Source organism: Gossypium arboreum, chromosome 13, assembly GCF_025698485.1.
Source record: "Gossypium arboreum isolate Shixiya-1 chromosome 13, ASM2569848v2, whole genome shotgun sequence".
NCBI classification, from domain to species: Eukaryota; Viridiplantae; Streptophyta; class Magnoliopsida; order Malvales; family Malvaceae; genus Gossypium; species Gossypium arboreum.
The window spans coordinates 3,142,594-3,155,930 of NC_069082.1; the positions used below are offsets into that span (position 1 = coordinate 3,142,594).

General features: G+C 35.4%; 2 protein-coding genes across 3 annotated transcripts; one reads left to right on the forward strand and one right to left on the reverse strand.

The window, feature by feature from the left end:
- Nucleotides 1-1,721: 1,721 nt before the first annotated feature.
- Nucleotides 1,722-2,959, forward strand: LOC108462383 (uncharacterized). The gene is made up of 4 exons (XM_017762333.1): nt 1,722-1,844; nt 1,953-2,265; nt 2,755-2,817; nt 2,865-2,959. The coding sequence occupies exons 1-4, from the start codon at nt 1,722-1,724 to the stop codon at nt 2,957-2,959; spliced, it is 594 nt and encodes a 197-aa protein (XP_017617822.1).
- A 2,453-nt stretch (nt 2,960-5,412) lies between these two features.
- Nucleotides 5,413-9,711, reverse strand: LOC108461728 (calcium-dependent protein kinase 4-like). Of its 2 annotated transcripts, none has more exons than XM_053024660.1 (9): nt 9,239-9,711; nt 8,287-8,881; nt 7,989-8,132; nt 7,742-7,894; nt 7,492-7,607; nt 7,140-7,307; nt 6,711-6,935; nt 6,279-6,427; nt 5,413-5,729 (listed from the first exon to the last, which is right to left on the reverse strand). In XM_053024660.1, exons 2-8 carry the CDS (start codon nt 8,819-8,821, stop codon nt 6,305-6,307), a joined length of 1,464 nt encoding a protein of 487 aa, XP_052880620.1. In that variant the 5' UTR covers nt 8,822-8,881; nt 9,239-9,711; the 3' UTR covers nt 5,413-5,729; nt 6,279-6,304. The 2 variants fall into 2 exon arrangements, with proteins under 2 accessions (XP_052880620.1, XP_017617140.1); XM_017761651.2 differs by having other exon boundaries at nt 8,287-8,981.
- Nucleotides 9,712-13,337: the final 3,626 nt, after the last annotated feature.

The window sequence follows — 13,337 nt, forward strand, 5'->3', positions numbered from 1 at the left end:
TGAACCGAGTGTTTCAGCCATATCTGGATCAGTTCGTTGTGGTCTTCATTGACGATATTCTGGTTTACTCTAAGACCGATGATTAGCATGATGAACATTTTAGAGTAGTACTTCAGATTCTTCGTGAGAAACAGCTCTACCCTAAGTTGAGCAAGTGTAAATTCTGGTTGCATGAGGTGACTTTTCTAGGGTACGTGATTTTTGCTGAGGGGATCCGAGTTGATCCTAGGAAGGTTGAGGTTGTGCTTGATTGGAAACAGCCTAAGAATGCATTTGAAATCCGTAGTTTTCTAGGTCTGGCAGGTTATTATTGGCGGTTTGTCGAACGATTCTCTCTGATTGCAGTTCCTTTAACTAAGCTTTTGAGCAATGGTGTTGCTTTTGTCTGGACTGATGAGCAACAATCGAGCTTCGAAAAGCTTAAGTCTGTTCTGACTCAGGCTCTTGTTCTGATATAGCCTAAGTCTAGAAAATATTTTATGGTATATAGTGATGCGTCGCATGTCAGATTGAGATGTGTACTGATACAAGATGGAAAAGTTATGGCTTATGCATCCAGTCGACTTAAGACTCATGAAAGGAATTATCCGACGCATGATCTCAAGTTGGCTGCAGTGGTTTTTGCATTAAAAATCCGGAGGCACTATCTGTATGGTGAGAGGTGTATTATCTATACTAATCACAAGAGCCTCAAGTATCCCTTTACCCAGAAGGAGTTGAATCTTAGATAGCAGTGATGGATTGAGCTGCTCAAATATTATGACTGCATGATAGAGTATCATCTTGGTAAAGCCAATGTGGTAGCCGATGCTCTAAATCACGGAGCGAAGTTCGCTCGACTTAGTCTATTTGATGATGGGAGTCTATTCACTGAGTTGTAAGTTAAGCCGACTTGGATTGATCAGATTCGAGTTAAGTAGTTGGGGGATGAGTCTCTGGGTTTGTGATTTCGTCTAGTTGAGAGTGGCAGCACTTCAGATTTTTGACTGAATAATGATGGTGTTATGTGTTTTCAAGGTCGAATCTATGTGCCAAGTGATTCTGATTTGAGGCAGTTAATTCTGAGGGAGGTGTATAGTAACCCTTATGCTATGCATCCCGGTGGTAATAAAATATATCGCGATCGTCGTGAATTGTACTGTTGGCTGGGTTTGAAGTGTGAGGTTACAGATTTTATTACTCCAACCCGTTAAGATTCCCTTATGGAAATGGGAACGAGTAACAATAGACTTCGTTAGTGAGTTGCCCTTGACACCCACTAAAAAGGATTTTGTTTGGGTCATCGTGGATCGATTGACCAAGTCTGCTCATTTTATTCCAGTTCGAACGGACTTTTTTCTGCAGAAGTTAGCAAAGCTGTATATTTCTAAGATTGTAGATTGCATAGGGTTCTTGTTTCGATAATTTTTTTATAGAGATCTTCGTTTCACTTATCGATTTTGGAAAAAATTGTATGAGACTTTGGGTGCGAGATTGGACTTCAGTATTGCATTCCATCCTCAGACCGTGGTCAATCTGAGAGGGTGATTCAGATACTGGAGGATATGCTTCAGAGTTGTATGATTGATTTCCAAGGTAGTTGGGAGGATTATTTGTTGTTAGTTGAGTTCGCCTACAATAACAGTTTCATGGCTAGCATTCAGATGACACCTTACGAGGCTTTATATGGTCATAAGTGTCATACTTTGCTATGTTGAACTGAGTTGGGTGAATATCGAGTAATGGGATTTGAGTTGGTTTATGAGACTGAGGATAAAGTTAGACAGATTCAGGATCATCTGAAGGCAGCTTTTGATAGACAAAAATATTATACAGATTTGAAGAGGTGTGATATTGAGTACTCTGTGGGGGACTTCATATTTCTTAAGGTTTCTCCATGGAAGAAAGTTCTGAAATTCGGTCGTAAGGGCAAGTTGAGCCCTAGGTTCATTGGGACGTATTGAATTCTGAAGCTTGTGAGGTCCATTGCTTATCAGTTGGAGTTACCTCCTGAGTTAGGCCTTATCTATGATGTGTTTCACGTTTTGATGTTGAAGGGGTATTGGTCTGGCCTATCTCATGTTGTCTCAGTTGAGGAGATCGAGGTTAGGCCTGATTTGACTTTTGAGGAGAAGCTGATTCAGATTCTAGATCGTGATATTAAGGTTTTGAGGAGGAAGTCCATTCTTCTAGTAAAAGTTTTATGGCAGAATCATGGTACTGAGGAGGCCACGTGGAAATTTGAGGCCTCGATACATCAGCAGTGTCCTCATATGTTTGGATCAGGTAAATTTTGAGGTTGAAATTTCTTTTAGGAGGTTAGAGTTGTAACGCCCTAAATAATTTATTTTGTTTCTGTAAACATTTGGCACAATTATATATCTACTTAAGTGGTTAAGTGTTCTGGGTGTGTGTATGAGGTATTGGGTTCAAGTCTCTTCTTTGCCAAATTTTGTTATTTTTCTGATCTAAGCCTTACTCTTATTGGAAAGGCTTATTTATAATTGTCTGTTAAGTCATATCAAAATGAGCCTCCTGGTTCAAATGGTAAGAGGGTTGTTATACTAGAGGTCCTATGTTTGTATCCCTGCATAAGCAAAAGTATTAATTTTTGCTCGATTGTCTGAGAGAGTTTCAGTGGAACTAAAATTATAAGGTGGTTATCAGATTTTTGATTTGTTAGTTTTTTTTTCTTTTTCCCAAAACTCCCCTCCTGACGATTTTTTCTCTCTTCCTCTATCTTTGATTTTTGATTTTTTGTTCATTCTTCTTCAGATTACTGTTGTTTTACTCATTCAACTATTGCTGCTACGATTTTCAGTTTCGTTAATTGGTTTGGTAAGTGAAGTTGGGTTTTTGTTATCGAATGGTTTTTGAAATTGTAGGAAATCTTAATGATAGCCAATATATAGTAGTAATCGTTGAATTTAGTGGCGTAGGAGAATACGGTGAGACAATGGTTGTGACTCCAACGGTTTAGATTACGGCGTGTGACAGTTTTAGCGGTGGTAAGTTTTTGGTTGTTGATCGATTTAGTTTTTGTTAACTTGATTTTTGGTCGTTAAAGAGGTTGGATATTCTGCTTTTAGGTGCTGGTGGTCTAAGGAGTGTTTTTACAGTAAAATTGAAACAAGTGTGTACCTGAAATGCAGAAAAATAAGCTTCGACAAAAGCCAAAAAACCTCACTGTCGACGCCACATAGGTGTGTGCCTGGCTGTGTGGTTGGTCGTGTGTCAGACACGACCGTGTGGTCGACGAAGGCATGGCCATGTGCAAGACACGTCCGTGTGGTGGTCGGAGTGTGGCCGTGTGAGCTACATAGGCTAGGCCAAGTTAGGCGTGTGGGTTTTTGGGCCAGGCCGTGTGGACCATACGGGCAAGCCATACGGACACGTGGGCCCATATTTCTAAAATTTTCCCTAGGGTCGTATAGGTTGTTCCGATCGACTGTGGGCCTACCGTAGGGTCGGTAAAGGCTAACCAAACCCTAAATTTTATGTGATTTGATATTCTGGTAGTATGCCCTGAGTAAGACATTACTATGCATTATTGTTTATCCTGCTATCTGTATATCTGATATCTGTACATAAGCATGTTGAGCATGTCTAGTATGTTATTCTGTATCTGTTTCCGTATATGATTTTGGGGTGTGATTTGTATATGAGGAGGAAGTTTTCTGTATGGAGATTATCGCCTATATTCTGGCAACTTGGCTGCACATTATCTGACATGTGTCGTAATGGCACAATATGGTGTGTAGGGATGGGTGGGTGTTTTAACCCCACATGGTGTGCTGGAATGGTCGGAGTTGGTGTGTAGAGGATGGGGGTAGAATTCTGTATATCTGATTCTGTTTACTGTATCTAAAAAGGGCATAAGCCCGATTCAGTATCTGTATGTTTGCATGCTTAATTCTGTTGGGTTACACACTGAGTTTATGAAAACTCACATCTATTTGTCTGTTCTGTTTAGGTAATCCACCGACTTAGGCGGATCGGTGCGGTGGAGACTCAACGGTGACCACTCAACTGTAAACAGTTTAAACTTGGCAAATTATGGCTTTATTTATGATTTGGTTTTCATTCGAGAGTTTGTAATTTCTGGGACTCTCTAGAATATATGATTTCTAACGGTTGATTTTTGGATTGTTGATAATTTGCATGCTTTGGTAAAATATTTTATGAAAATGACAGTTTTTATTCAAAAAAGAGGTTTTTCGAAAAATATGAATAAGATTTCTAAAATGAAATGGGTTTGTTAAACTTCCACTGTAAAATAAGTTTTGGCAAACAAACCAATTAATTAACATTTTCGAAAATGGTTATAAAGTATATGAGCTAATAAACTGAGATGATTTTACGTAACGACTCAGTTTTCTAACCCATTTTTTGTGATATCTCCGGATTCGGCCATAATGTCTAGGCCAGGTTTGGGGTGTTACATTTAGAAAATTGATTCAACCATCGATTCAATTAGTCCGACCATCCAATTCAACTAGTTCAAGCGATTCATGGATCAATCGGTTTCATCCCTTAGTTCGGATCAATACCTCGATTAGTTCCTAGCCTGATTGACCGAATTAGTCTGGTTTTAAAAATGGTGCATTTTCACCCAAAAATGAATTTCGGCATCATATTAGTTTACTAGTGTTTTATATATGACACTTCTTTTTGTTAAATTATTTAGTCAAATTCTATTTTTGATCCCTTTATTTTATTTAAATTTGGGATTCAATCTATATAATTTGACATAATTTGATCTTTTACTTTTGTAATATCATTGGTTAGTGTAAATAGCTGACGGTGTTAATCATCTTTGTTAAAATGTTGGCATAGTTTTTTTTTAAAAACTTTTAACAAAAAAGAATACAAATATGATGAGCTAAGAGTGTTTTAAATAAAAAATTCATGTCAACATTTTAGTCAAAATAGTTAATAATATTAACTATTTAAATTAATAATGACATTATAAAAGTAAATGAATAAAATTATGTCAAAGTAAAGTATATACAATATATCTCTTGCATAATAAAAGGACCAAATTCATAATTTGACCTTTTATTTATCTTTTTAAGTAGATTTGATAATTTTAGACAAAATACAAACAAAATGATACTTAGTAAACACAAAGTTAAATAAGGTACTGGTGCAACAGTAAAGAACTTGGTTTGATTTAAATCAAAAGGTATACATCAATTCATTCCAGTTGGAGTTGTTTTTGTGTGAATCATTCAAGATTAAAATTTGGGTTTTTTTAGTAGGATTATTATCAGTTTAGATCATTTTGGTTTTAAATAATTTTAAGTTCAAATCAATTTTAAGTTAAAATGATTCGAGTTATAGATTTTATACATCTTTTATGGTCAAATAATTAATCAACTTAAGTTTTCATTTTTGGATCAATTTTAGGATATTTAGTAGTTGACCCCTAAATTATATCTTAATTTTCAGATTGATCCTTAGTAAATAAAACTTTTAAGTCCATGGAAATTGGAGTACTAATAAAACCACAAATTTATTATACAATCCAGGTATTATAAATCTAATCTAGGTCATCTTATTGCTATATTGACATTATTTTCTCATTAATTCATACAAACTGGCCTATAGCATTATAAACCAATAACAAAGAACCTTTCCATGACCATTTCTTTGGTGACGGGAGTCCGGGGTGACATCGGAGGAACCGGAACTGTTAAGCCGAAAAAGTTTCATTCTGGATATTCCGTTTTCCAGTTTTGCTGTACAATCTGCCAACAGTATCATATAATTAGAAGGTTAGAAACAGTTCGCAAAAACAAGATGATACGTACCTGATTTTACGAACTCTAATCGCTAGTCTAGCAGTAATGAAAAACAAGCCTACTTAAGTCTATATCTTAAGTTCTATCGATGATGCAACACAAATTCTTCAGAGCTGTTCGATTCATTCTCATTTCCATACACATTACATGTAGGATAGGAGATAGTTCATTGATTGTGCATCGAAATTATTGAGTTTTCTAATGCTTTCTCAGTTCTTCACAGTAACTTCTAATGTATCACAATAGTTCAAAGCCATTTGAATTAGTAAATTAGATACAGGTGAAGCCACAGCATGTGCTTTTACAAGTACACAGTTACAGACCATTTGAAATTTTGGGCTAAAAGCGAGTCGGAATGCCATTTCGGAAGATATCAAGACATGAAAGGGCATATATAATTCAAAGATACCTGTACAAGGTGATCTATTTTACCGGTGCTACAACTATCCCGGAAGTTATTGAGACATGAAAAGAACATATATAGCCTAAAGGTACCTGTACATGATGTGTGTGGCCAGCAATTATTGAGAACCCGGCACATCTCTAATGCTCATATTCAGACTGTTTCTCATGGGTCGTCTACCAACTCCTGCATTGCCTTTTTGCATCACGGCAACAAATTCAGCATAGTCGATTCTTCCATCCTGAAATAAAGCAAATGTTGCAGAACATTTTAATCAAACGAACCGAAAACAAAGCAAAAGATCATTTGAACGACAACTTGCTTTGCCAAAACCCCACAGCTTTGGTTTAATGTAAACTGACATGGTGTCATCAATGTCAAGTCATAGACAAAATTTAGGAACTGTAAACAGCGGGATGGTGACGTACTCGGAAACTCTACATCGTTGTTATCAGTACCATGTTCAACCATATAAGAAATCAACTAATGTAATGACCCGAACATCAAGGTACAAAATGACTTACGTTATCTTGATCGACTTCTTGGATTATATCCTCAAGTAAAACATTTTTCATGTTAAGCTCGGCACAAACTTGTTTAAGCTCACCAATCGTAATATAGCCACTTTTATCCTTATCAAAGTACTGGAATGCTGCAACGAGATGCTCCTTGCGCTCTAGCTTATTAAGGTGAATTGTTGCAGCTATAAATTCACCGTAATCGATGGTCCCGCTATTGCTCACATCAGCCTGACCACACAAATAACATTATAAGCATAACAGCCACATAATTGTGCAAAAAGAGAATTTCGAGGGGACACAACTGCTGCATCTCTCGCAAATTCAAGCAAACATGTAACCGGGCATTTAGACCAAAGGAAGAAGAAGCAATACGAAACAAAAGCTTGAAAAATGAAACAATTATTTAGATATCTGCTTCATAAACAAACTTACTGCATTCATAAGGTCCTGAATCTCTGTATCTTTCAAGGTGGCACCATATCTTTGCAAACCGGCTTTGAGTTCATCAAATGTGATAGCACCGCTCTTACCAGTATCCATAGCTGTAAATATTTCTCGCAAACCAGCAATCTCCTCCTCAGAGAGGCTTTCAGCTATTACCTGATAGCACAAAAGGGCAGAGCTTTATCTGTCACAAATGAGTCTGATTGCATTAACTATAAAAGGAGCATGCTTAAGGCCATCATGAAATTCCATAGTTGTTAAGACAGAACTCTAAACATACGTACGTAACACACACATACAGATTCTTCATCATATTACACATAAATCTTGAGAATCTTACCCGTAAAGCCATCTTCTTTAATTTATTCATTGCCGAGAATTGCTTGAGGCGAGAAAGTATTGCCGGATCCAGTGCCTTATCCGGGGCAACCCCATTTTTACAAATCCAAGGATGACCTAAATGATTCAAAAAAGAAATGGAGAAGGTGCATAAATATAATAAATAATAGTACTTATTGCTTTGTATCAAGGTTCAGAACATTCATGACCATCAAACAGATAATAATAGAGAGCTACTATGCATGACATACATAATACTTCATGAGCTGTCAACCGTTCTGAAGGGTGAATGCACAACATCTTCCGGATTAGATCCTTTGCGCTATCGGATATTAGGGGCCATGGGTAAGAGCTGAAGTCAATATGTCCTTTTAGCACAGCAGCGAAGATTCCTTGTATTGTTTCTAAAGTACATACAGAGTGGTAGGTCCGTAAGTATATTAGACATAGAACTACTTGAAAAGTGATCCCGATGCAGAGTCGAAATATAAAGAATACCTGCCCAAAACGGTGGCAAGCCACATAGCAATATATAGAGTATAACTCCTGCAGACCATATGTCTGCTTCAGGTCCATAATGTTTGAGGAGTACTTCAGGAGCGACATAATACGGGCTTCCAACAACATCACTAAAGATTTCCCCTGAAGGAGTAAAGCACACGTTAAGTTAAACAGCTTGAATTTCGAAATGACATTGGTTTTATTACAAACTAAATGTTATCTCTTTTACTACTTGGTGTATGCTCCAGCTACTTAAGTTGCTTCAAATTCAGTAAAAGTTAAGAACATTCGATACCAGGTTTAAAGAAGGCCGAGAGTCCAAAATCAATTGCCTTGAGTGAGAAATCATCATCCTTGTTAACCAACAAGAAATTCTCAGGCTTCAAGTCTCTATGCATAACCCCGAGTGAATGGCAAACCTCAATAACACCAACAATAATCTTAGTCAACTCAGCTGCCTTCCTCTCACTGTAATGCCCTCTCTGGATAATTCTATCGAACAGTTCGCCTCCGGAGCAAAACTCCATCACGATATACACATATAAAGTATCCTCATAAGCGCCTTTAATCGACACGATATTCTTATGACCAGCCAAATGATGCATAATCTGAATCTCCCTCCTAACATCCTCCACATCCTCCTTGCGAATCAACTTCCTTTTCGATATTGACTTACAAGCATATTCAATCCCGGTCGAAATATCGGTACATAAGTAAGTAATCCCAAACTGTCCTTGTCCTAATTTGCGGCCAAAAGTGTAAAGCTCATGGATATTAGGGGTCTTACGGCCTAAAACAAAATGAGCTTGGTGATCAAAGGCTCTTCTCATGGTGTTAGCTGTGGGGCTGATGGATGGAGCCAAATTGGTACCAGTGGTGGTATTGTAGCCCTGAAAATGATTATTACCCTTGAAAGATCTAAGGCATGTATTTCCCATGAAAACAATCACAGTAGTATTTTCCTCATCCAGTTATATCTCAAATATTACACTGAAAAAAAGAAAATAATAATGTAAATTTCCATGCAGAAACCAAAAACCTAAGCATCAAAAGAATCCCATATCAGATAAGAAAGAAAAAAAACCATAGCTATCAAAGATGTAAACATACATAAACAATATCAAAGCCATAAATATCAAAGAAACTAAGCCAAGCCCAAAAATCCACCAAAAACGAATAAAATTTTCATATGAAAACATGCATAATAGTATCAAGATAACAATAAAAATAGAGGAAGATCAAAGTACCAGTTTCAAATTAAAAAAATGAAGAAAGGCAAAATGACATAGGAGAGAGTCAAACAAGGAAATTGCTAAAGTGGATGAATATATTTAAATCCTAAACTCATCCATGTTAGTGGGTTCCTTTTTTTTTTTTCTGTACATTTTGCTTTTTTTTTTAATTCTTTTTTTTTTTTGCTGTTGCTTACTGCTTAGATACATAGAATAAGAATATGAAGTGCTTCATAAGCTAACTATTTCTTCCCCTTTTTCCTCCCTCTTTGTTTTGAAAAATAACTTTTTTTCTTCTTCTTACAAACATCCATGGATTAAAATCTTGTGTAATGAAAGTAACCAGCTTTTGGTTTCCTCTTTTTTTTTTCTGCTATAAATATTTTGGATTAATAGCATTAAAAATTCTAAAAATTTGTGTTAAATCTCAACGGAACTCATGAGTTAAATTGTAAAAATATGTATAGTTATTCTATAAACCTTAAAAGTTTTTTCCTATGTCTTTTATATATCCACATGTATATATATTTACAATTTAATTTAAATATTTTAAAAATATTCTACATCTATAAAATAATATTATTTCAAAATTTGGAACTAATTTAAAATTTAGATGATAATTGAAACTGTTTGGTATTGTTAACTCAAAATTTTGACTTTAAGTGAATTTAAAAATATTTGTTTTCCTTATTATTTCTTAATATCAAATAATAACATTAAGCCTCAAGCAAATTTGAGTTGGAAATAGATGAAACCCCTAAACAAAGACTTGAACTGGATACCGTATTTAGAAGATAATAGAACACCTGGCGGATTCAAGGTTTGACCTCTCTCAGATTGGTCCGTGTGATATTCAAGCGAGTAAAACATCAGGCAGGTCTACGACATGTTTTGCCCAATTATGAAAAACAAAACGCTTAATACATCTTTTAGTCCTTAAAACATACCATTTTCTCAATTTAGTCTGTTTTTTTCCTGATCTAGCTTTATGTTCTTTTTTACGTAAAAAAAACTGGTTGAGGTTTTCATCTACTATCTTTTTGCTAAGTGAGAGATGGTGATGTCACAATAATGCTATTATATGAATATTTTAAAAAAGCTTAAAAAAGAAAAATATAAAACAAGAAAAATTATTAAAAAAAAGTTATAAAGATAAAAATTAAAAAGTATAAAAAAAACCCTTAAAAACTGCCCATTTTGGCTCCTTAGCCTAATATTGAGCTTGAATTCTAGGTTCAAATTGGGCTTTTGATACACTCAGAGCGATCAGCCTGTGAAGCCGAACCCAACAGTCAACGCTTGTGCCGATGTTGTTGTGGCTCCGTCTTTTGGTTCTGTTGATTCACAAGCCGTGATGTTTTAGGCAGTGCGGGTGTAGATGTTGGCACATCTTATTCCACATCTAAGGGCTAAGGCAGATTGTGTTTTACTTTATGAGATTGACCATTTTTTTAACTGAGAATATTGTTTGAGTTAATTCACAAACAAAATTTATAAATATGATAAAAGATTAATATTTGATATTGTTAGAATTGTTCGACTCAAATTTCATTAAATAAAATAAGAGATTATTTGCAAGTCAAGTTAAACAAAATATATTTTTATTTTAGAAGATTTAGTATTTATTAATATAATATATTTAGCATTTATTATTTGACCTCTTAATTTAATATATAAATATGCTATTTTACAACCTTAGAAAAAACACCTATTAAATATTACAACTCATAATACTTTTGAAGAATTTTGTGTTTATGTTTTGAAGGTTTATTCATTTTTCAGGTTTCGGGGTTTAGTTTTTATCTCCATCTTTTGTACTCTTCGTTCTTTTTCAATTATAGTAAAATTATCTTTGCCTGTGGGTTTTTTTTTCCTCTTTGGACGGGTTTTTCCATGTTAAATTTGTGTATTCAATTTCTCAAATTCTTCTACTAATTTTACTTATTTGTTACTTAATCGAGTCGATCCCCAACAAGTGATATTAGAGTTAGTTCAATTTTCGTAGATCAGCCCGTTCAGAAATGGTAGCTGATGGTCACTAAACTAACTATAATTACGACAAAGGCAAGCGCACCTATTGAACAATAGTATAGATATGGTGAGTAGGGAATATCGTATCCACAAGGACTAAAAGTACTAGTAATTACCATTTTGTTATTATTTAATTGATAAATTGAAGCGATTGTTTTTAATCTAAATTTACTAATCTAATTTAACTACGAATGCAACTGTAACACCCTTAACCCGTATCAGACTCTGGAATAGAGTTATGGAGCATTATTGGACTTATAATCGAACAAACAAACATTTTATGTTCATCTCACATTCAAATAAAAAACCATTCATAATCAATCATAAAGTCCCTTAAATGAGTCATCGAGGCCCAAAATAAAGATTAGAATCAAGTCGGGACTAAACCGGAAGCTCGGAGAATTTTTCGAGAAATCACAAAATTCCTTTTAAGTGCAGGGGACACAAGCCCGTGTGGCCAGGCTGTGTGGCTCACATGGCCAAGTTATACACCCGTGTCTCAGGCTGTGTGGGCATTCGATGTGAGGCACACGACTGTGTTCCAGCCCGTGCCCATACCCATGTAACTCTCTGACTTGGGTCACATGGCCAAGCCACGCGCCCGTGTGCTAGGCTATGTGAACAATTGAATTTGCATTAATTAGGTGCAGGGGTCACACAGCCAAGACATACACCCGTGTGCTAAGCCGTGCGTCATACATGGCTGAGACACACGCCCGTGTCTCTGCCTGTGTGGATGAAAATAGGCTATTTTTCAAGCCATATTTCTCACCCAACTTGGTAACAACCTAAATACCTCAATGTGCATATAAACATGGCATATTTAGACATTCCAAACCAATCAATAACAAGCTTATAACATCTTATAAGATCACACACAACCATGATACTAATAGGCACCTTAATTGGCCACTTTAAACATGCCAATTTAAACTTCCAAAATCTATCTAAATGGTCAAACACATAAAGGAAACTTTGTGACTAAAATTTAACATGCATGCCATATCTCAATCAACCATTTGTACACAAAATACCAATTCACAAACAAGACATTCACTTGGCAGCCATACCCCACATATCATAAATCCATTTACACATGTTTACATAAAAAAACATATACCATTTTCAAGCCAAATCGAATGGCTAAAAACACAACAAGAGATATAAGCTACAATTAGCCAAACTGACCTATAAATGCCATTATAACCAGAATTATAAAACCACAATACCAAAATAGTCGATAGATAGTGTGATGAAATCTCCTCCAATTTCCAACCCGAATGAGCTTTCAATATCTAAATATACAAAGAAATTAACACAAAGTAAGCATGTAATGCTTAGTAAGTTCGTAATTCAAAAATAAAGCTTACCACTACAATTTATAATCATAAGCCACTTTAGTCAATCCAACATGTCTTGGCCTTAGTCAAAACAACATTAGCCTCTCAATTTTAATTCTCACATAAACTAAAAAACCATCTCAAAACATCATAGTATAAGTACACCCTACTTAAATGCATTCACATTTTCAAGCATGTGCCTAAGCTTATTTCGATTGTCTAATAATTCATACCTTTCCATACTTCCATAGCAATTCTAATTCAAGCAATTAACAATCTTTCCTTCTTTTCATACTCGTTTAACTACAATTTAAGTAAGTAAAACAAGGCATATCACAACTCAATTTGGCCAAAAAGCCTAACACATAATCATCAACCTAGTTAGCCATGCCATGAATTCATATGTCATATATGTATATCATTTCTACATATTTCGTATACATATCTGTACTAATTCGTATTGAACTCATATAACCTTGAAACAACCCTGTGTCTGTTGACCCACTTAGACTAATACCAGATAAGCGAATATCTCGCACACTATGTGCCAACATGTAAATCAATTTACCATTAATAGGTTCTATTTATTAGCTAAACACACACACACAAAAAAAAAAAAACAATCGACATTAGTATGAAATTATAACTTAACCAAATAAGATTTCAGTTCTTTTGATAATTCAAGTAACCTTACCGCAAGATCTATTAGCGACGTGGCACCCGATGCCTTGCTGTAAACTGCA

What these genes read in the sequence shown, in the direction of transcription:
- LOC108462383 (XM_017762333.1), top strand. Translation starts at nt 1,722, where the DNA reads ATGGGATTTGAGTTGGTTTATGAGACTGAGGATAAAGTTAGACAGATT. An exon ending in GGTGTGATATTGAGTACTCT is followed by an intron (nt 1,845 to 1,952) that starts GTGGGGGACTTC and finishes TGAATTCTGAAG; the next exon opens with CTTGTGAGGTCCATTGCTTA. An exon ending in CAGTTTCGTTAATTGGTTTG is followed by an intron (nt 2,818 to 2,864) that starts GTAAGTGAAGTT and finishes TTGAAATTGTAG; the next exon opens with GAAATCTTAATGATAGCCAA.
- LOC108461728 (XM_017761651.2), bottom strand. Translation starts at nt 8,929, where the DNA reads ATGGGAAATACATGCCTTAGATCTTTCAAGGGTAATAATCATTTTCAG. An exon ending in CTCGGCCTTCTTTAAACCTG is followed by an intron (nt 8,133 to 8,286) that starts GTATCGAATGTT and finishes TTACTCCTTCAG; the next exon opens with GGGAAATCTTTAGTGATGTT. An exon ending in TTCAGGACCTTATGAATGCA is followed by an intron (nt 6,936 to 7,139) that starts GTAAGTTTGTTT and finishes TTGTGTGGTCAG; the next exon opens with GCTGATGTGAGCAATAGCGG.